Source organism: Trachurus japonicus, chromosome 24 (genome assembly GCF_045865225.1).
Source record: "Trachurus japonicus isolate A0001 chromosome 24, Traja_1.0".
Taxonomy (NCBI): domain Eukaryota; kingdom Metazoa; phylum Chordata; class Actinopteri; order Carangiformes; family Carangidae; genus Trachurus; species Trachurus japonicus.
In genome coordinates this window covers 15,049,209-15,072,085 of record NC_140930.1, presented here as the reverse complement: position 1 = coordinate 15,072,085, position 22,877 = coordinate 15,049,209, and the positions used below count along the sequence as shown (strand labels likewise).

Below are 22,877 nucleotides of genomic sequence, written 5' to 3'. Positions count from 1 at the left end.
AAACTTTGTCAAATCACTTTCAATTACATATTTGGATGATAACCAACAAACAAAAATAAGCATATAATAATCAGTCATCTGGCTCAGGGGCCACTTATATGGAAAAAGACTAATATCTAAATGATTCTTGTACAGTTATTTGAAATATGCCTTCATCATTTAACAAGAATTATTTATAAAAGTGCTACAGATTCTTCATCTAGTCTTAACTACTGTAGCACATTGTATCAGTGGGTTGCCACTTAATGTCACAGCTCCTACAAAATGCATTACAACTGCACAATCACGCCATTTGTTGACATTTTGGGGAAGTTTCATAGTGTGCACTGTATAGGCGGTGTTCTTTAGAAGTGTAGTTATCCTCTACTTGTCTCACTCCTCTTTAGATCCACTTGTCATGTCATCAGTTTTCTAACTCTCTCAAGCTCCCTATATGTTTCCCTTTAAATTATTTCCCACAGACCTCACCCACTCTCCTCCTCCTACATTTCTTTAGAGGAGAAACCAGAGCAAGAGGGGCCCTCCCTTTCCTTGTCCAGTCTGTGTGTGAAAAGTGGTGGAATTGTATGGACGTGGAAAAGAGCGGGATTAAGATAGTCTGCTTCCTTTATTCACACAGGGCCACAAGAGCCCTCGGTCGTCCTCCTCAGAGAGTTTTCCACAACAATGCAGAGAGCCTCATAAAACTCTTTTCCTCCTATTCAGAGTTGTCACTGTGTCATGTGGTGGGAAGGTTGTCTCTACGCTTTCGTACCAGAAAAAAACCCCAAAAAAAACTCCTTCAGGCATTGTAGCTTAAATTCCAAAATGTCTTCTCCTTGTTATAGGTTTTTTATAGCCTTTTTTATACCTTTATTTTGATGGACTTTGCTTTACACAGCAACACAATGTGTGTCCAATAGTTTAGACTCAGCTTGATTAAGGACTGAGCCACAAGAGACCGTGTTTAAATGGTTTCTGAGCTGTTTACAGTTTGTTGATTTTCTTGTAGTGTGCAAAGGTTCAAATGAACTCACTGTGGTAATTACAGTGAATAGTTTACAGCAGTTAGGGGTTACACTTAAATTAGTTAAACAAATGTAAATAAACCATTTGTTTCCACTTCATAGAACTTCCCTGACTATCCTAAGGCAGATATCACATTCATCAGATAAAACATTCAAGTGTTTCTAATCATTATTCAAGAAAAACCACTGATATCACATAATCTTCTGCAGCTTTTCATTCCAGGAGTTTTCTGCTCTCTCACCTCTGTCCCTGACCCCATCTCTCCGGCCTCGTTCAGTTTCTTACATCTTGCCCTTTCCAGTGGATCTATAATGTAATAATCTACGCTTGCAGACACTTTTTACCCCCTGGAGATGAGGATCCACATGGGCTGGACCTTTAGACCTGAGCTCGACAGGAGCCATATGCGAGCTATAATCAGCTTAGTGTCTCCCAGCTGCTAGAAACACACACACACACACACACACACTTTAAACACTGATTTCCTCTGACTGAGCCACAGACCTAGTATTATTGTTGCCGAGAGGCCAATTATAGTGTATCACAGGATGAATGTTGAAACGTTTAATTACACCACTTTTGGCTTTTCAGTTCAGGCCATGTGTTTAAACATTTTAACACGTTTTATACCAAAAGGAACTCATTTAAAATCACTCTAAGTTCACACACACACAAAAGCTTTTGTTAGTCAATCACTACATTGAAAAACAGCAGGACTGAACCTTTCCCCATATTGCACGTAATAGACACTGTCACCAAAAAATGTAAACAAACTTTTTCAAAACATTGCTCAGACACTGGTTTGTGATCAAAATCACTGAAGTAGCAATAATATTTACTGCTTCAAAGGCCTGAAAAAAAACTCAACTTTGCATGAGACACATGCTCAGTGACTGATGCTACTTTATAGCCCTGGATCCTGTTACCCCCCCTGTGATGTTACCATAGAAACAGGATGAGTAGCGAGGTAAACGTTGGCTGGTTGAAGAATGTTTGAGGACCTCGTGAGGAGGGTCATCATTACAGAGGGGTAAAGGGTCAGACCCCAGTGCAAAAGTGTCAGTCTATTGGACATTAGTGGACTCTCTGTCTGTTGTGTTTTTGTGTCCCACATTCAGTAAATTTCTTCTGGATGAACTGAACAGTTTACGCATGACTAAAATAGCAACAGTAATATAATATCAAAGGAATGAAACCAAGGATGGGCTCTATTTCTGGAACAGTGCAGCAGCCAGATACTTCATTTCAGCCTGTGATAGCTACGGCTTGATATGAAAATGGCACAAGAAAAGAAAAGTGAGCCAGTGGCAGTAGTACTGTAAGAACAGGTTTTCTCTTGACTGTGTCATTCGAGGTCAGCTTTAAAACATCTGCACACAGACCAACAACCTGGTTTAACTACCAAGGTCAGAAGTCGCATTGTTTGAAATCTAAATAAGCCAATAATCAGAATCAGTTTCCAGTTTTCCCGCGGTAAATCGAGCCTTTGATGATAACAAAAATATCAGTCTCACCTGACAGTCGATCAGCTGCTCCTCCATGTCCAAGTCTTCATTTTGGGGCTGAAGTGCAGAGCTGAGAGTGGCGCGAGTGCTGAGCAGCCAGTGGTCGAGCTCCTCAGCCTCGCTGTGGTAACGCTGCAGCGCCTGCTCCTGCCGCTGCTCCTCCAGCTGTTCGCTCAGTCTCTCCTGCAGGGGTCAAAGTGAAATGTTGGGCATGAGTGGTATTCATGACGATGATAAAAGCGTGTGAATACGATCTTATCTGGTCTTCTAAGGAGGAGGAGGAGGACCCACCTCCAGCAGCTGCCGTTTCCCCGAAGCCTTCATTCGTATGGTGGCCATCCTCTCTCCCAGCACGGTGAGAGTGGACTGCAGCGCCAGTTGGTCACCAGCCTCCCCATCGCTGTCGCTGTCTGCCAGCTCCTCTGAGAAACATGTCTGCAACTCCCCGATCTCATCCTGGAGCATCAGGATCTCGTCCATCAAAGCCTAGAGACGAACAACAGAAATCACAGAATAAAACAGTCTGAGAGGTGATGGACTAAAAAAAAAGAAAGAAAAGAAACTGCTGAAGAAACAGCAGAGGAGACTGCAGAGAGGAGTGGCAAAATAAGAGGGGTTTGTCCAAGCTGCCCGACAGCAGTGTTACAGAAAGCAACTGTATCGGCCGTCCCTGTGAAGTTGGCATAGCAACGGAGAACAGTGCCACGCAGTCTGTGCAACCATTGCACAGGCTGGTGCAATATTAAACCCCTCAATCATTCTCTGTTCTCCCTGAGCAGGCTCGTTTCTTGTCATCTTTGTCTTTTTTAAACTAGAGCTGTCTCCTGTCTGCCTTCGAATTTATACTTCACATCTCCTACCACTTTATTTACATCCTCTCTTTTTTCTCTAAACTGTGCACACAAGCATAACTTCCTAATTCACGTGACCCCTGTCCCCTCTCTCTCTCTCACCTGGTGTGCAGCCATCTGGCTCTCTGGGCTCTTGTTGGGCTCCAGGCCCTCATTGAGCGCCCCCTCAATGGACTCCATCTTGGTGGAAATGGACTGGAGGGACTCCTGATAGTGCTGCTGTCGCTCCAGAGCCTCGTACAGACTCTTCTGCTTCTCGCTGATCTGTGGCAGGACAGGAGGGATGGAAAGAAAGACAGAAGGAATTAAACAATGAGCAAAAAAAAGAGATGGCAGCTGGAGAGGAAAAGCTGGGATAAAAATCTGCTGCAGCATTGTGCTTGTGTTGTGGTGCAACAAATACACCCCTTGTTTTTGGTACAATAGACCATGAAAAATCAAGACTTCCTGCCAACTCAACTGTGACCTGGGTTTGTGAGATCTAAAATATTAACAGTAACCAGTCAGGTGCTACACAGAGAAGTCTGTGGGTGTACTTAAAATGAAAAATGTATTCGCTTTTATTCAACATGGCCAGTTCTAAAGCTTTAATTTCTTCTATACTGTACATGGTTTAACTTATCTTATTTATGTAACAACAAGGGGAAGAAAGCACAGTAGTGATTTTATATTTGATTACAGATACGGTGACCTACCACGTTCTTTAGTGTTTCCCAGGATCTCTGCAGGTCATCCAGGTTAGCAGCGCTGGTCTCCATGGACGGGTCGTACAGCTCCTGCAGGGGCGCTCGGCTCAGGGCTCCTCGACCCTGTGACGTCAGTGTGGGTTTCATTAGTGTACAGTACAAACGCTTGCCTTCAGGTCGACTGTAAAAGGAAGGTCTGCTGGATCTCATATGTCCCAAACAAATCAAATTCAACAGGAGCGTTTGAAGCAAGCAAGCCTGCCCCTGCTGCACATACATTATAGTAATAAAATATCCACTAATATCCACTAATAATATCCACATCTGTTTTAATTCTCTAATTAAAATCCATAGTTCCTGGTTATGATACCCACAAATAAGTCCACAGAACTATTATGATCCAAAAAGAAGAAGTAGAAAGCACTGTCTTTGAGTTGTTAGCTGAATCTGTTAAGTTCTTTGTGGATACTTTTTCAGCCTTTCATGTCTTTTCATGGTCCCAAGAGATTTATTCTCTCTCCCTCGATACTTTACTTCCACCACATCCCATCTGTCCCACACGCTGCCTTTGACCTTATTGATTTTTGTCTTATTTCAACAGTTTCGCTGACACATCACAAGACAGAAGTATTCATTTAGATTTCACAATAATAGCAACAACCATGACCTTTGCTGTCTCTCCCAAAAAACAAAGTGCTGCTGTTTCACTGCTGCACAAAAATCACACAAAAAAGGTACTTTATACAAATTTAGCTACTTTTAAACAATGACACACTGTCTTTTTGATCTCAGCTGGAAGAAAAAAAAGCAAGTGGCAAACAAATTTGTCTTCGGCAAAGTAAATGTGCAAAACTTAATGCTGACAGAGGGGAGAGCAGGGGCAGCGCAGCAACTAAAATATCCATTGTGTGGATAGTGGTGATAACGGGGAGGTCATGCTTTTGCTGGTGGGAATCAGGCGGCGGCCTTGGGATGGGATTGAGCGCCAAAGTTTGCATGTCCATCTTTTTAAGTTATTTAGCCACATATTCAGTCTTAAAATCGACTAGACATGGGAATAAACATAAACTTTAGATAATAAGAAATAAGACTGAAGACTTAAATATCTGGCTCAATGACTTATTGTGACATTTTTGGCCACACTAGTTTGGGTGGAGTTTTTTTATTCTTTGCAAATTTTCGTTTGAACATGTAAAATGGGCGGTGGTATGCCGGGTTGGGTGATGCTGCAGAGCTTTTGGAGGCACCCGTGGGTGGGTAGAAGGGGGTTGCAGTACCTGGTTAAGAGTAGCATCAGCGTTAGCCCCTGGGGAGGGGGAGCGGCAGGCAGGGGGAGAGGAAACCTCGCTGTTGGTACCCTCCTCCCCTGACTCCTCCGTCACAGGGGAGAGGAGTGTGTGGCAGCGGCCGGCTGTCATCTGACCGCACATGTACACACACGCCACATCAAACACACACACATCAAAGAAGCAGGGGGGGGAGGAAAAAGGAGGGAGGGCCACCGAACAGAAAACAGGCAGATGAAAGGATAGAGGAGACAGAGAAGTGAAGAGAGAGAGAGAGAGGAAAAGAGAATAAAAATTAATGGGGAAGTGCAGGTTAGGCAGATTATAGTGAGCACACTGCTGATTAATTAGACAGTGAGTAATCAAATATCACAGGGAGAAGACCCAGTAGATCACATTACTCCTATTGACATGAAACACTGCAACCATAGCGCGCACATCGCCACAGCACAGCATTAAAGAGACATCATTCAGAGAAGCGTCGCTCTGTGCTACAGTAATGGACAGACTCTGGACTCCTCTGGCAATGAATGAGCCAAGGCTGATGTTTTTTACAAGATTCATCAGGGGAAAGGAATGACTATTACCAGGAAGTCAAAATCACACACTCAGTACAAACACACACACACACACACACAGTGATTGCTCACACCACATTCATACTCATGCACAGTGAGGAGTTGCAGTTTCAGAACCACAGTCATTTCCTTTCCAGACACATTTCTCTTTGTAGGTGGCGTCCAGGCATCATCCATATTAAATTGTGAATTAAAGTGTGAATTTTCTCAGATATTTAAGTTATGTGTCATGTGGCATATACTTAGTAGAAATGACCATTCATATAGCCTGATATAAACTTAAAAAGTAGTGAAAAAAGCACTGAATCAACAGTCAGAAGGAAGGAAGACGTCTGCTGGAAACCCCCAGGAGAATCAAGGCCAAACTGAAACAAGGCATAACTAAAGCTGAGTATGGCTAACAGAGACAGAGATGGGTGAATACAGCAGCAGCAGCAGCTGTCATAGAAGTAGCAGAGTTGTCTGTTGCCTGCATGCTTCAGCAGAGAGACACAGCTGTAATGTGAGCCAAACCCTACTGGGCTGCTTTTTGGCAAATGCTGCAGAACTTGGCCGACTGACTCGGGACCTTGTTATATTTGGAGGAGTTTTTCGCGGGCTTTATGATGCAACGCTATGCAACGCAGAGCATAAACACATACCGGCATGTGTGGGAAACTTTTACGCAGTCAGATGAGTTGGAGATTGAGCAGTGACTGCACTGACTGGAAAACAAATCAAGGATATCAGCAGCCCCGGCAGCCTATTTATGCCACACACACACACAGCTTTATCATGCTCACTCACACACAAACACACACACGCATGCAGTAATATCCTGTTTCCTGGCTTAACTGAACACACCACAAACAACAGTAACAAGGCAAGGAACGGAAGAAATCTGATTCAGAAAGAGAGCCGCAGAAAGGACGAGAAGAGCCAGTAGTCAGCCGGTTATGTGCAGACACTGAAGGAAAAAAACGAATAATCAAGCTGTGGATGACAGCGTAGTAGCAGAGTCAGACAGATTCAGGCTAATATGAAGCTAAATGAAGTGACACAGCACAGTACTGCTGCAGTACTGCACAGGAGGAGGCTGCCAAAATAGAAACACTTCAGGTGAAAGGAAGATGAGGGAGGAGAAAAAAAAAGCTTGTTATTTTTGTTCTGTTTGGAAATCAGACGCAGAAAGAAAGAGAAACAGAGGAGTGGGATAATAATAGAGATTTAAGAAAAACTATTCTGGACTTGGAGTTATTGCATCTAACATCCAAACTTAGACAACATGTCATCCCAGGAGACTGTTGATCTTGCTGTAGTGGTATAACTTTGTACTCTGTAATGAGTGTAGCTGACTGCAACCTGCCATAACTGTCAGCCTCACACGTCCTCTAATTTGGGGTAACTGCAAACTTATTGTAAAACGAACTGTAGCCACACACCCACTGGAAACCCCCCCCCCCCAAAAAAAAAAGCCCCTGGGACCCCTGTCTTCCACTTTTAAAAGCACAAAGGGAGACAGAGGCTACACATGTACATACACGCAAATATGAGCCTGACCAGCACAAAGCTATGCAGTATGTGCATGTGTGAGGGCTCTGTGTTATTGTGCATGTGTCCAAATAAGGGGGGGGGGTTTGCCATGCACTCACCATGACGACAGAGGGGTGTGCTGGGAGCTGCTTGGCGGCAGCGGCGGTAGCGGTTGCCACGGCGCAGGGCAGCTCCTCATCACTCAGCTCGTCCATGCCGTCCGACAGGCCGTCCACCTCGCTGACCGTCAGCAGCATGGTGGCGTGCTTGGCCTTGACCGTCAGCATCTTGCACTTGGAGTGGAGCGAGGCGATCTGCTCCTGGTAGCCGCGGATCTTCTGGGCCAGCTCCTGTCAAAACATCCCCCCCAAACAGACAAACACCACCGCCCCCCCGCCACGGTCAGGAGAGTGTGGCTCAGTCCACGATGGGAGATCAATAGTTCCTGCTTGAAATAAAGGAGGAGGAGGAGGAGGAGGAGGAGGAGGAGGAGGTGGTGAGCTGAGTTGGTTTCAGCGTTGAATGTGGTGCCGGTGTGAGAGGAGTAAGTGGGGCGGACGCATTCTCTTCTCTCCTCCCGGTCTCTCTCTCTCTCTCGCTTTTAGCTGCTACACAGTGTGTGAGCGCAGGAAGAGAATAGCACAGCCTCACACTCTCTCTCTCTCTCTCTTTTTTTTCTCTCTCTCTCTATCTGTATCTCTGAGCCAATCAGAGCAGCACAGAGGCGGGTGACTCAGATCAGCGGTGAAGCCAGCAGCAGACGGGATGTTTGGTTGAGAGAGAGAGAGAGAGAGACCCTTGCAGAAATAGTTCAAAATCCCTCAGACACTCCCTCTAGTACACATACACAAACGCGGAGGGGAAAAACAGGAAGTGACCTCACACTGCCTACACCCCCCTTCCTCTCTTTTCCTGGCCCCGGCTTGGCTTCTCCAGCCAATCCTGGGGACAGATTCCTCTCTCTCAACAAAAGAGAGCTGCAAGGAGAGGGGGGGAGTGTTTGTGTGTGGGGGGAAGAATGACAGAGATGGTGTCAAATTACAGCTATGGTATGAACCGGCAGGCCGGGTCCAGCTCCTCCTCCTCTCCTCCTCCTCCTCCTCCTCTCCTCCTCCTTCTACTCCCTCTGTCCCGCAGATGGTCAATGCACTGATAATCAGGTCATGTGACTAACTGGGCCAGTGGAGTTGCAGCTATCTGCTTGAGCTTAGAGATCAAACTCAAACATGAACACACTGCCATGTCAAGCCAGAGATTGCACTAACGATAGCACGTCTACAAAAAAAAACTGTGTTCTACGCCAAGTACTGGAAGTAGATGAAATCTGCAACAACCACAAAGGTAAAGTCCAAATGCAATAAAAAAAAAAAAAAGCGATCTGTTTCTCTGCCGGTCTCTCTTTGCCTCTATAGCACCCCCACCTCCTCCCTCTGAGTCTCGCTCTCCATATGGGAGATCAAACACACTTACTCAGCAGAGTACTGTAAAACTGCGACAGAAAAGCACAGGTCTTAAGTGACGCAGGTAAAAAAAAAAGAAAAACCCTCACAGTACCTGCTCTGCATCAAACAGGAATCTTTGTAGGTTATGTTTACATGCACCATCAGATTAAGGAGGAATGTGCGTGAGTTGGGCCTCGTTGAGTCACCACAAAAATTCTCCTAGATTTGTTGTGTGGCATGATTTATTGAATAACACCACCATGAGAAAAATGAGATTAAATATGAAGTATTATGAGTTAATTTTCTGTTGTTTGCATTTTGAATCAAGATACAGGGAAAAAATTGAGCAATAAGGGCAAACGAAAAAACTACAGACTGATGATTTTGACACTTTGAACTGCTCTTTATGCCTGAATGACCTAATCACAGTATGACTCAATCGTCACAGTTGCCCACAACTAATTTAAGATATACTGTATATTTCCTGCTGCCTCAACAACTTCTGTTTTTTTGTTTTTTTTTGCTATTTTAGACTCTGATGAACACAGGAAATATGTGTAATAACTCAAGACGTCTGCTCTCACACTCAGTTTTGATATTCATAACAGCTGACCTCACAAGAACAGCTCTTTAAGACACCATCAGTATATTAACTAATTCTCCTTGCATGTACTAAAGGTCCTCTGAGCCTCAGTAAAAGGAAATCTTCAATCTACAGCATGTAATGATGTTTCAGATAGTTGTGTACTTACAACTTTGAGGCGACAGTTTGAGGAAGGCTGCATTCTTGTTTCCTGTTTCAGCATGACGAAGCTGAGTCGATATAGCCATAGTTTCCCAAGTTTGGTCTTAATTAATGGATATTAGTTGCTAGTACTGTACAGCAGTTGATTGAAGGTGTTGGGGTGAATAGTTGTTATTGCCTAATATCAGTGCCTGAGTTCTCTAATGCTATTATAGCTGAATAGAAGAAAATCCCTCCAGCCAAACTCTAAAATCTTGTGGAGAGAGAAGAGTGAGGGCTTTTATAGCAGTGTATTGATCCCCATAGTTATGTAATGATGCTAGAAATTCACATAGAGTATGCTAGAGTGTCCACATGCTTATACGTATATACAGTATATGGTTGCATACAACGTGTGTGTCCTCCTTTACCTCATGGTGCTGGATTTGAGCCTGAAGTTCCTGTATGTTACTGGTGGAGACGGGTCGGTCCTGGATGATACGATGGGCTTCCTCTATCAGTCTCTGGAGGTTCTTCACTTCCTGCTCATACTGCTCGTACTGCACCACAGCCTCCTGGAAAACATGAATCATATCAAGATAAATCTAAAGCTGCATCCTTTTAAAAAAAAAAAAATCTCAAAATGTGATTTATATTATTGTTTGCTGAAGAGAACTAAGCATTTATTGCCCTTGGAGATGAATGAATGAATGAATGAAGCCTTTATTTCAAATGTGCGTTATATATAACACATTTAAAGCTCTATGGTCAATCGAACAATTTGCAAGTTTGAAAAGCAAGACAAGACAAACATAAAATGCTACACACAGTTTAACATTTGCAGATATCGGAGCAACAAGGTACATGTCTGTTCATCGTGGCGTTCTGCAGTTTGTGTATTTCCATTATGAGACTATTGTGGTTACTGTGCTCATGCAATGAAGAAGATGCTTTACAGTAAATGTCCTCCACATAATGACTGAAGGTCAGTCGATTCTTCCTCTAAAGACTAATCTTCACTACAATGAGCTTAAAGGCAAATTCAGCTCAGAACCAAAGGATTTGAGGATAATGCTGGTCTGATGGGGGCTAAAAGAAAACACAGACATTCCTAAGGAGGAGTCCTGTTGGGACACTAAAAACCCCAGCAAGTGACACAGTAAAAAACAACAACAACTCTTCTTACAGGGGAACAAGCGATTCTCTGTGCAGCTCAACTGTTCAGAGGAAACTGTCCTTATATCTCTTACTGAGGATTTTCAGGCCAGCATGTTGTATGTTTCTTGACAGATATGGAGACAATGTGGGACGAGCATTTGTGATACGAAGACTGCCCTCTACCTGTAGGATGTTGCACTGCTGGATGGTGGTGTGCTGCAGTTGGCTGGCCTCTTGCTGCAGAGTCTGGGCTGTACGACAGATCGGCAGACTGGCCACTACCTCCTCTGGCAGCCGGAGGGCGCTCTGACACTGCTGTACGGCCACCACCTGCTGCTTGAAGCCCTCCATTTCCACCAAGAGACGCTGATGAGGGAATAAAAAGGGGGGATGTCAAAGAGAGAGGATGATGAATGAATAGGTGATTAAGCAACAGAGAGAGCTACTTTTTTAAATAGAAGTTCTTTGTGGGTGTCCTACTGCATCTGAGTATTTTATATGTATGTGTATGTGTATGTGTGTACCTGTCTCTGAGTGAGCTGCTCTCTGAGGCTGAGTCTGTTCAGGTCAGGGGAGGCAAGTGTGACTTGAATCTGGTCCACAGCTGCATGGAGGCTCTTCACCTCGGCCTCCAGACGCAACATGTCCTAAAGACGGACACAGAACACAACACAAAATGAATCAATGTGGAAGTGGGAGCAGCAAAACATAAAAATATAATGTCAATACACAGGAGGTAAGAATAGATTTTCAAAAACTGTTACTGTAATTGTGGACCTGCTTCCAGCAATGGATATTAAACACATCACACCAGTCTGTGAAGTTTTCAGTTTACTTTGGGCTATGAATAGAAAGGTAAGCACGCTTTTTAAACAAACCTCTTCATCTTTTAATTGACCTAGATTTATTTCATGTGAAAGAGAGCAAGACAAAAATGCAAACTGACAGGAGGAGGAGGAAGAGGAGGAGGAGGAGCTGTAAACAGACTTCACACACATAATGATACAGGCAATAATCAGCAGCAGACTGTCATCTGGGTACCAGCTGTATGAGAATCAGATTAGTGTGACAGATTACTGCTGCACAAATTAAAACAGTTCATTCCATAATGATGGTGTAATTGTCCGTCGATGAACACAAGGGGGCACTGTTGTATTGTGTGTCACTCTGAAGGATTGTACGCCTCTTGTTGAGCACAGATATGTTTGGATTTATGAAATAAAATTAGCCGCAGCTCTTGAGAACTCTAATTAAGGGAGATAATTTGATCACAGATTTCCTTAAATGATTTTGAGGGGAAGTGGTTTTGATTTCTTTTTTTTTACCTTCGCTGCGTCCTGCAGACTCTGGAGGCGAGTCTTGGCGGTTTGCTGCAGCTCCTCAGTCTGTCTGCTGAGGTGCTTCACCTGCTGGCTCCACCCCTCCAGCCGCAATACCTCCCCCAGCTGCCCCTCCCTCTCTCCCATGGCCTCCAAGTCGCCATGGAGACCGCGGCACTCCCGCAGCAACGCCTGTCACCATGGGAACATAAATTACAAGTCAAGTCAAAGAGAGAGGGGCAATTATACCAATTAAGTCCAGCCAACAAACTGTACAGTGCATGACGTGTCACAGGAAATCAAACTACAGTGTGAGTTTAATTAGCTGCAAATTAGCCGGGTTTCTTCATGTTTAACAGGCGAATGAGGGATACAGCAGCATTTATCTTAAATATAAACTGTATCTGGACCCAGATTTATCCACAGGACAACAGCAGTTTTGAGACATATTGAAGCCGTCCACACTGCCTGCTTCACGGCTCATTAAGACTCACCTGATGTGCTCGGATTTGCTCCTGCAGCTGCGAGGCAGAGCTCCAGACGATATTACCGGACACCAGAGCTTCAGCCTTCTCCGTCCAGCCCAAAATGAACGCCTTCATACCCTGATATTCCTCCACCTGTCTTTCTGCCTGCTCACAAGAAAAAGACCAAAGCCAAGAATTAAAGCTTTCATTCTTAAACAATCACCCCACATTGATACTAAATCTTGATGAATCCTAAAAAAGATATACATATTTGTGTTTCATTTATACAAGCTATTCTGGGAAGATGTCTTTGTCTTTGATAAAAATTAATGGACATCTCACCTTCTTCAGTCTGTTGGCTCTGTCCTGGACCTGCTGTGTCGTGTGCCGCTGCACCTCTGTCAGTTTGGCCACGGCGTCGCCCAGCTGCTTACACAGCAGCGGGTTCTGCTCACCAAACTCCTGCACCGCTACTCCTAACTCCACCAGCGAGCGACAACAGGATTCACACTCTTCACATAGAGCCTGGAGAGAGAGGAAACGTGAAATGATGAGAGGTTAACAAACAAGGCAAGTTAAGGAGCTGGTTAAAACTAAAAAAAGGTGAAAGCATGTGCTTCCTAACACTCAATTAACACCTGTAATCTACCAAAAACCAAAGTGTAAAGGCGACAAGTTGTGGTTTTACAAGTGATCAGTGATTAACCGGTCAATTAATTAACTTCGGAGGTGCGAGAATAGCTCAAAAAATAAAATTAAAGTGAATTATTCCTTGAAATACACAAGCTTTGTGGGTCTACAGATGAGCAGGGGAGTAAGAAGAAGAAAAAGAAGAAAGTTGGGGCAGCAAGAAGTAGAACAGGAGGGAAGGGGCTCGGACTCCCATCTGGAATAGCCCTCTCCTAAGTGGGTCACTGTTGATGGCGAAATTCAGTTCATGCCTTTCCAACTCTAACACACTCATTAACCCCAACATCTGCAAAGTGAATAGCCAATTTAGCAGGGGTTAATTGCTTGTTAATTAGTCAGTCTGTCTGGTGGATTACTTTGGTCTCTTCTTTGGCCTCCTCCAGGTTGCCGCTCTTGTCTTCCAATTTCAGAGCGATGGTCTTCAGCTTTGCCTCGATGTCCTGGAGTCGGGAGCTGAAGTCCTCTTTCACATCTCTGGTCTGCTGCACCTCCCTCTCCCTCGCCTGGACCTGAAACACACACACACACACACACATGTCACTTTACTGTCTAACATAAGACTTCAAATGGTTATGGAAAGAGGAAATATTTATTTTTTTAAACTGTTGTCACTGTCTTACTTTTTTATTTTCTATGAGATAAAATAAAACATATGCAATATTAGGGGTGGGAGAAAAAATCGATTCACATAAATATCGCAATATCTTTTTTGACGATTTTTAAATCGATTTTTATTTCAAAAATCTATTTATTTATTTATTTTTGTTGAATTTTTTAAAATATTGTGCAATGTGCATTTGTTAGCCTTTTTTACATACAGAGAGTACAGGTTTTGAAAAGGGTTTAAGTTCACTTTATAATGGAGTATGTTAATTTATAGGCTCCTACAGTATGTGTGGGCAGATAAATGTTAAAAATGCAGACTAAAAATCGAGAGAATCGGCAATATTGTAGAATCGCAATTTAAATCGAATCGCCATCCAAAAAAATCGTAGAAGAATCGAATCGGGAGAAAAGCATATCGTCCCAGCCCTATGCAATATACAAACAGACTTGACACCTATGTGACAGTCCTAACTACCTACTAAAGCTACCATGTTTAGTAAAATGATGAACTGTAGCTAAGGGAGGTCACCTGGTCTTCAGCGGAGCCCAGAGCCAGAGCCACCTCAGCCAGCTGCATGCTGAGCTCAGAGGGCAGACCGGCCTGGAGGTCCTGGTACTTAGACTGCTGCAGCTCTGTCATGCGCTCCACACTCTGACGTCTGCTGATGACTTCTCCATGTGCGGTCTTGAAACACACAAAACACCAGATGACAGTACTTACAACACGGTCTTTTTTTCCGTTATATAACTGACAACATATGTTTCTCATGTCTGCGTGAACTGTACTGTACGTGTAGTTTTCTGACCTCCAGCTCTTGAAGGAGTGAATCCAGGTCTGCAGTCGGACTCAGCAGTAAGCCACGAGTGTCTTGGATCCATCCTTTGACCAAACCCAGCTCCTTCTCGACCTCCTCTCTTTCCCTCAACTCCTGGTGCACCTGAGCCCTGCTCGCCCGCACCCGCAACACAAGACTAGACAAAACACAGAGGCAGCAAATTATACTTTATAAAATTCAGTCTAAATGAGAGGTGTCCTACGAGTATTAGGGACACATTGAGAAAAAAACATTTTTTCACAGACTTCGAGAATAAAGTCATGATATTATTGTTTTCAGTATAGGTTTCACAAACAAGGAGATACTTAATCTTTTGGCACATCAGCACCACATTGTCATCAGTATCAGGACTTTGAAAAAGAAAATATGCAAGAAAATGCATCTATTCCACAGAAAGAACAGAATTGCCACTTTCCCCCCCCCTGTAATTTTACAACTTTTTCTCATAAAATTGCCACTTCTCGTAAAATTATGACTTTTTCCTCATAAAAGTATGACGTTTTCTTGTAAAATTGTGATATTTTTACATAAAATTATGACTTTTTTGGTAAAATTATGGCCTTTTCTCGTAAAATTATGGCCTTTTCTCGTAAAATTACAACTTTATTCTCGAAGTCTGTGGCCCTAATACTCTGTCGTACCTACGCACCATGAACATGCGTCACTCACCTGTCATATTGCTCCTGCATGCTCTGGATCTCTTGTAAGCACGGCGCCTCCTCGTGTCCGTTCTCTGTCTTTTTCTCCATCGCCTCCTTCCCCCCCTCCTCCTCCTCTCCTCGGAGGCTGCGGGTGTGTTGCCTGAGCAGGGCCAGGATGGACTGCTCCCTCTCCACCTCCTGGCTGAAGGAGTCGTGGTACTCCAGGAGGCTCTGAAGCGCCGTCCTAGTTGCAGCTTTCTCTACCGTGCTGTCGGGGACCCGGCCGTGGAGGTCTTTGGACACAGAGCGAACCTTCTCCATCTGGGAAGTGTAGATACAAGGATTCAGGTTCATTTGATGCAAAAGATTTATCTTTCATAGGCCATGAGAAGGAGGATTATTAAACAGCACCAGCGACATAATACACTCACACAGGCAGTGAAGCTGGTAAACATGGATATAAAGAATGTAGTTAGATTTGATACATGTTTTGTGTTATGAAAAGAGAATTGCCTTCAGCACAATATTCAGATGACATGATATCATAAAAGACACGAGTGTAAACACAACACATGTTTGTTTTGTGATCATGCCAAAGGGAAACTGCAGCTCTGACGACTCCAGCTTCCCCATTTGACTAAAGGCTGTCATTTGAATATCATTATGCTCCTGAAATACATCCATGTCAGAGATCTACCATGTTGTGCTCACAGAGCCTTTGTTGCTGTTGAGAAGATTTGATGTGGGCAACCAAACTGGCTGCCTAAAGCTAAAGATATAAAGTGTGTCCAAGCACATTTCTGTCAGTATGATAAATAGTAATGAATAGTAATGTTGTGACAGTTTGTATAAATTAAATTCAACCTTTATTCCCACACTGTACAGCCTACCCATGACACGATACATAAGTTTAGTGATGGGGCCATTCAATAATATTATGTATTCTTCTTCTATGTTAAATATATCGTGAAATTCTACAGACGGAAATTTGCTTAGACACACAAGTTGTTCCGTCCTTGTCATGTAAAATACTGGATATTTTAACCTCTTCAAGTATCTTTTAAATCATCTTCAGTTCATCTTTCAAAGAACACATGAGCAAAAAAGTACACGTTCCTTCGTCTAGGATTACTTTTACCTAACTGTCAAATCAGACGGTACATATAGAGCGCTTCCTGTGTGTGTCCAGAGTCCAAATGTAGAGAATGACGTCATGTCCAGTTGAACAAAGGGCCCATAGAAAACCAGTGGACAACAGGAATGTGCCACATATGAGGAAGTGACCATTCCTTACGGCTTGACCTCATTTCCTTTTTAGGAGCAGCGCTTTGAGAGAATTCTTGGGAACTGACACAGTCGAAATGGGTCGAAAGGCGGGAAAAGCGTTTCACATGACACAGTGTTTTTGGCAGGAGGAAACAACTGGCCTGAAGCCTGGAGTTACATCACAGCAACAGCAGCAGCAGCAGCAGCACACCAACTGGTGTTCAGTTGTTGCTGCGTTTGACCTAAATCTGCAGAGGCAAGAACGATTTGGTAGATTTGTGTGTTTGTCAGCTGTAAATGCCGAGAGAGTATAAACAAGTTTGTGGAACGACAGTGAACCCACTGAACTGAACTGAACTGAACTGAGCTGCTGTCGGCAAGTTTTACGCGTTAGATGTGAATAAACTGAAGTGCACACATTACGCATACGGCATGTGGTTTATTATGCAGGATCACAACACACAAAACACACATGCAACATCTTATCTACCTTGTCTGTGAAGTTCCTCCACTCCCTTGCTGTGTCTTCCAGCGCCCTCTCCTGAGCTCGGGCCACGCTGCGGAGCCTGGTCCACCGTTGCCATAGCGACGACACGGAGTGGCTGGTGACGCCTTTGCTGGACTCGGAGATGATCTGCTCCAACTCTGCTGCGTTCTCCTTCAAAGCGTTTAAAGGCAACTCCAGCAGGTCGATGTGAGCCACCAGAGACTGCAGTCAAAAAGATGCAGAAAAGACACAAACACGCACACGTCAATTCATGAACACATTTTTCTGAAATATTTATATTAAAATTTTCAACTTCAGACACACATGCAAAAAAAAAAAAGGAAAGGAATGATGCATAAACACTCAGCTGTTTAAATATTAATGTGCATCTGGTGCCGTGACAAGAACAAATGTTTGGAATTTAGTCTAACAGCCATTAGGGAGACAGCACATGCACATTAGACGGTTTCTATAAATATCTAATAACCCTAAACTGCAATCTCTGTGTTTTTCTGAGTGAACCACAGCAACATAGTGACCCACCCACCTTATATCTCTGACATTTGTCCTCAGCCTGCTGGATATTGGTAGCTTTAGCTGTGGTGAACATGGCCGTCTTGCTCTCTGCGTCGTTCATCTGCTCAACCAGTGTCTCTCGTTCATGTGTGAAAGACTTCCACAGAGCTGTACACCTGTGGAAATTATACATTACATTACAAACCACAGTAGAGTCAAGCAATATAAAATTATAGACCATAAGTATAGACATGTTGAATGAATTTAAATGTAAATGTAAAATATAAACCGCATATATACATTTATTTATACTTATTTGGCTCCATATACATAGACACAAACATGACCCATAGCGGACACATGAATATATTTACACACACCTCTGCAACACTTCTCCATGAGCACCCAGTTGTTGTTTGACTTCGGCGTTTCTCATTTGCATTGTTTCAACTGTTTCTCTGAGTCCGCTCATTACTCCTGGTTCCATGAAATCCACCAGCAGAGGGTCCAGAGCCCTCAGCTCCTCTAAACCAGCCGTGAAGCTCGTTTCTTGGACTGAAATCTCTTCCAGGTCCTGCACACAGTCCGTCTGGTTCTCCAGCTCCACCCCTGTGCTGCCCCTCTGGAGCAGGACTGCAGCAGACTCCAGCCACTTCTGCATGGACTGCAGAGATAAGTGGTGCCTCTGGACCAGGGAGAGAGCTTCATGTAGAACCATCTAAAAAATGGAGAACGTGATTTTATCAACTTTTTAGCTACTTTTCTGCACAAGTTTCCTAACGCAAATGTAGTAAAAAATACATGCCTTAATCATTGTCCTCTTTTACAATGTCAAAAGGTCAAGATTAATGATAATCAGTTTCTCTCTGTAAAACTTTGCAGCTTTGAAAAGGCAGTGCTATGCCATTTTAACTTTTACTTACTATTCAACACATTGGAATCACATTTAAACACATTAAATCCACTCAACAATTATGAATTAATAATAACTTATTCAGACTTCATGGACCCTCCTGAACTCTTTTTAATGTTTAAGCTTCCCTCGGCCTATTAATATTGATAGTATGGGGAAACAGGAAATGGGAGATCATATTCAGTCGCTCCTAGTCATGAATGATGGATCAGGTTCTAGATAAGTTGAAGATGTTGGCAGATACTTTCCATAATGGAAAAAAATAAAAGGATAGAAAATGTCCCTGTGATGATAGTAATTTATGAATAACTTCACACGAACCTGTTTCTTGCTGATTCCATCTTGAACTTCAGCGCCGAGGTCCGTCACCTCCTGCAGACGCTCCGCAACGTGAACAGGAACAGTTTCTTTTCTACTACAATATCTCTGCTTCTCTCTTTTACTCAAGGCATCGTTTATCTTCAGTGCACTTCTCAGTTCCTCCTCCATTATTTTCAGCTTACGCACTTCCTCGTGTACCTTCTCGACTTTGACCTCTGAGAAGGTCAAAGGCTCTTTCAGTTTGTCCTTGATAGTCCTCAGCCACAGCAGCATCGTCTCGGTCTCTCTCGCAAAGTCCGCAGTTTTCGTGATTTCTGCTTCGCTTTCGTCGACAAACGCTTTTACTTCAAACTGCAAAGACTGCAATGATTCTCGCTGCAGTGCAGCTTCCTGAAAGGCAGCAGGTTCAAACTTCAGACCGAGGTCTTGGGTTTGATGGTTACATTCTTCAGTCTGAGAGTTCACACCATCCAGTCTCTCTAGCAATGCATAAAGCCCTGTGAGTTTCTCTATGGCACCTACGTCTTCGCCTGACTTCAGCTGGACCAGCTTCTCTTTAACAGACTTCAGCTCTGAGTGCACGCTGGTTAATACTTTGTCGTGTTCAAGTAGAGTTTTTAGGCAACTATCTAAGCGTTTAATTTTCTGATCGATCCTCCTCTTCAGTGCGTTGTGGAGACCGACCAGCTGCTGCGTCTCTTCGGCTCTGTATTGCTGACCTCTACAGAGGAAACCCTGATTTTTGCCATAAAGTTCCCTCACAGCAGGACTAATGTGGAACAAACTTTCATTAATACTTCTGTATTCATTAATCAGACAAACAACATCCTCCTCTTTAATACTGATAGTCTGCTTCTCCAGATTGTCAAACTGCTCCTGAAGCTCCTCCAGTGCATTGCGAGTGATATCAAAGAAAGTGCTGAACTCTTTTCTCTCTAGGATTATTTGTTGCACTCTGTCTTTTTTCTCTTTGGCTAGAGCCAGGATGGCGTTGTACTGCTGAGGCAGAGCATTGAGCCTCTCATCTAGGTAGCAGTGGTCGATCTCGTTCAGAGTACGGAGGATCTCCTGGCCTATTCTTTGGACGATAAGAAGGAGGTTCTCGTACTCTGAAGCCTGTTCTAGGACGTTTTGAAAGTTAGACAGTTGTGTTTGCAGTTCTACGTTTTCATCAACGTTGCTCAAATTGATTTCGGGGAAGGTGATGGCATCTGCTCGCCTCAACCACCGGCAAGTCTTGTCCAGGTCGACCTGAAAGTACTTCCTCGAGGTGAAGGCTTTCTCCAGGTCTGTGAGACGCTGCGTGGTCCTCTGGAGGGCGGTTTCAAACACAGATTGTAGCTCCTCGAGTCTGGCCAGGGTTTCCGCTCTTTCTTTGTCGCTGGCGTCTCTCTCCAGCTCGCGCCCCTGTACCCAGAGAGATGCCAGCTCCCTCTGGTAAGCCCGCAAGCCGCGCTGGACGCCGCGACAGGCAGCAACCTGTTTGGCCAGGTCCTCGGGGAGAAGTGCTATGTGGTCGTCTATCAGAGCTTTCCTCTCCTGCTGCTGTACCCAAGACAGAGCTCTTCCCAAGCCTTGTAGGAACTGCGTCCTCTCTGTGAAGGCCTGCAGAGGAAGAATTAAAGGAGAATTCCCGTCATTTTCTAAGTAACGCTCTACAGCTCGAGGTCTCCAAGTGTGTGACCAGACCTAGCGCTACACTGCAGTTAAACAGCAAAGTAATGGGGGCAGTTCTTCTAACCGCGACTTTGGCCTCTATCCATATCAACAAAGACAAAAACGCGAGGAAAACATGGATTTAGGAGGAAAAAAATGATTTTGGATGGGAAAAGAAGCATCAATATGAATATAACTGCTTTTTTCCCCTCCTAAATCCATGTCTTCCTCTCATTTTTGTCTTGGTTGATGGAAACAGTCCCGAGCTCGACAGTCGACTAGTAAGGTCTACGCAGGAAGCTAGAGTAAACAGAGCTACGTGATAAAAACACACACGTTAACACTGCTCTCTCATATTAACGGAGTTATGCACACTCAGTGTTGTGTGGTAGGAACTGGTGGATGTTGCAAAGCATTTGTAGTGATATTTTGAGCATTATATAGAGGCCAAAGTTGTGGTTAGAAGAATTGCCCCCATTACTTCGCTGTTGAACTGCAGTGTAGCGCAGATAGCAGGAGGAGAGCTAGGTCTGGTCTGCACGGATTTTTCTCCGATTTTTTCCTATGGTTGCACTCTGGGACCTAGAGCTGTAGAGCGTTACTTAGAAAATGACCGTAATTCTCCTTTAAACACTGCTAATTATCTATATTTAATTATTAACAGCCTGAAAGGAGCAGAACATTATTTTCCTGCAACATGGGTCCTATCAGTAAAAACATGGGCTATTTCACGGTTTGTTTCTTGGACCACCCATGTTATTTTTTTCCATATGACCTTAAGCAAGTTAGCTCCTTTAGGACTTCATTAAAAAAATTCACTTGCATATATTACAAAAAACCAGCTGTTTACCTTACTGAGGTACTTCCTCCTTTGGGCAACCCGGGCCCCCAGAGCCTCCACCTCAGTCTGGGCATGTTCGACGAGCCCTTGAAGGCATCTCTTCTCACTCAGCCCCAGTCTGGACGCCACAGCCTGGGCTTCGCTCACTGCCTGACCCAGCAGCTGTTGACGGGCCTCGAGTTCCACGCACACGCTCAGGTGGTCGAACAGGAAGCTCTGGGCCAGATCGGGGGGTGGGCTGCTTTTCAGCGCAGATGTGAGCGCAGGCCGCTGCTCCTCCACCCACTCCCGGGCGTCCCTCAGCTGGGTTTCCACACGAGACAGATCCTCCAGTGTCTGCGCCGAGTCCTGGATCTTCTGCTGGATCAGGTTTTCAAGCTGAGCCCAGCGCTGCTCCAAGTGACCGACCTGATGGGAGGCAAAGCACGATATAAAACCTGACTAAACTTTTTCTATATTATAAACTTCCTAATGAAGTATAAGAACGGAGCTTCACCTGTTGCTTGACCAGCTCCTTGTCTAACAAACTGAGTCCAGGGAGAATAGCTTGTCTCTGGTCTCTGAGGTCTTCTAGCGTTGCTCTCTGCTCCTCCAGGTCGCTGGACAGCTTCCTCAGGGCCTCAAGATGCTCACTTGTACTTTCTGTGTCAGCCCTAAGTACACACAGACCATTGGTTTGATATACTGTATGAATCAAACATCCACTAAGAAATGTACAGTCTATTTAAAACGTATGAATAAAGTTACACATCAAATCCTACAAAGAAAACACCAATACCTGGCGAGGTAGTCCCATTCCCTGGAGACTTGGTGGAAGAGTTCCTCCACAGCAACAACGCTCTCCTGGTACTCTCCACTTCGCTGCATGTCCTCCCCTCGCTGAGCCTCCAGCTCTTCAGCGCGTTGGCCCATGTCCATCCAGCTTCTCCTAAGTCTCTTTATCTCCTCCAGAGCAGGAGACGCCTGTCCGCCTGTCAGCCTACCGATGGCTTCATTCAGATGGGTTACCTCGGACTGTCGCTCCTTAATCTGCTGGAGGAACTCCTGCAGGAAAGGATTGAAAATGCTCAAGTTTGAGTTAATTAAAATTAGACATTCAGAAGTTTGAAGTGTCAAACAAACTGTTTTAAACAAAAAAAAAAAAAAGGAAACACAGACCTGGGCCTTGTCCAGCTGGTTTTGCGCGATCTTCGGCTCCAGCTCCGCAGGTCTCCTGACGAGGTTCTGAAGTTGCTGCTCTGTCTCTCTCAGCTGGACTTCCAGATCGGCCTTCTGCTCCTCCATGTCTCTCCAACTGTCTGCAACCTCCTCACAAAGCAGCATACGCTCCTCATTCTAGACACAGACACACAACACAGTAATGTCATACACACAGGCTACTCACACAGGCACTGAATTAAGTCTCTTGTTTATGTCAACTGACCTGCAGTTTGACCTGCTGGATGGCTGCAGCCGTCTCCCTGACCCTCGGCTGTGACAGGTCACAAGCTGAGCACACAAGTTGGAGGTAAGTGCCGGCCTGTTCCTGGAGAGTCCGCTCTTGTTTCACCTACCAAAAAAAACAAACA

General features: G+C 44.3%; 1 protein-coding gene across 8 annotated transcripts in view; it reads right to left on the bottom strand.

The window, feature by feature from the left end:
- The window catches only part of syne1a (spectrin repeat containing, nuclear envelope 1a), a 147,759-nt gene that overhangs the window by 31,556 nt on the left and 93,326 nt on the right, over positions 1 to 22,877 (bottom strand). For 7 of the 8 annotated variants that reach the window (XM_085771461.1, XM_085771460.1, XM_085771463.1 and 4 more), the window contains 25 exons: positions 22,733 to 22,858; positions 22,468 to 22,644; positions 22,088 to 22,353; positions 21,806 to 21,962; positions 21,319 to 21,717; positions 18,813 to 20,417; positions 17,959 to 18,296; positions 17,610 to 17,754; positions 17,066 to 17,284; positions 15,338 to 15,630; positions 14,639 to 14,804; positions 14,362 to 14,517; positions 13,583 to 13,735; positions 12,879 to 13,061; positions 12,564 to 12,701; positions 12,076 to 12,261; positions 11,275 to 11,397; positions 10,934 to 11,116; positions 10,024 to 10,167; positions 7,546 to 7,776; positions 5,328 to 5,468; positions 4,060 to 4,173; positions 3,467 to 3,628; positions 2,805 to 2,999; positions 2,523 to 2,696 (listed from right to left, as the gene is read on the bottom strand). In XM_085771461.1, the coding sequence (XP_085627587.1) occupies positions 2,523 to 2,696; positions 2,805 to 2,999; positions 3,467 to 3,628; positions 4,060 to 4,173; positions 5,328 to 5,468; positions 7,546 to 7,776; positions 10,024 to 10,167; positions 10,934 to 11,116; positions 11,275 to 11,397; positions 12,076 to 12,261; positions 12,564 to 12,701; positions 12,879 to 13,061; positions 13,583 to 13,735; positions 14,362 to 14,517; positions 14,639 to 14,804; positions 15,338 to 15,630; positions 17,066 to 17,284; positions 17,610 to 17,754; positions 17,959 to 18,296; positions 18,813 to 20,417; positions 21,319 to 21,717; positions 21,806 to 21,962; positions 22,088 to 22,353; positions 22,468 to 22,644; positions 22,733 to 22,858 (6,174 nt within the window). The remainder of the gene's footprint in view (positions 1 to 2,522; positions 2,697 to 2,804; positions 3,000 to 3,466; positions 3,629 to 4,059; positions 4,174 to 5,327; positions 5,469 to 7,545; positions 7,777 to 10,023; positions 10,168 to 10,933; positions 11,117 to 11,274; positions 11,398 to 12,075; positions 12,262 to 12,563; positions 12,702 to 12,878; positions 13,062 to 13,582; positions 13,736 to 14,361; positions 14,518 to 14,638; positions 14,805 to 15,337; positions 15,631 to 17,065; positions 17,285 to 17,609; positions 17,755 to 17,958; positions 18,297 to 18,812; positions 20,418 to 21,318; positions 21,718 to 21,805; positions 21,963 to 22,087; positions 22,354 to 22,467; positions 22,645 to 22,732; positions 22,859 to 22,877) is intronic. The other variant, XM_085771462.1, reaches the window with a different exon arrangement.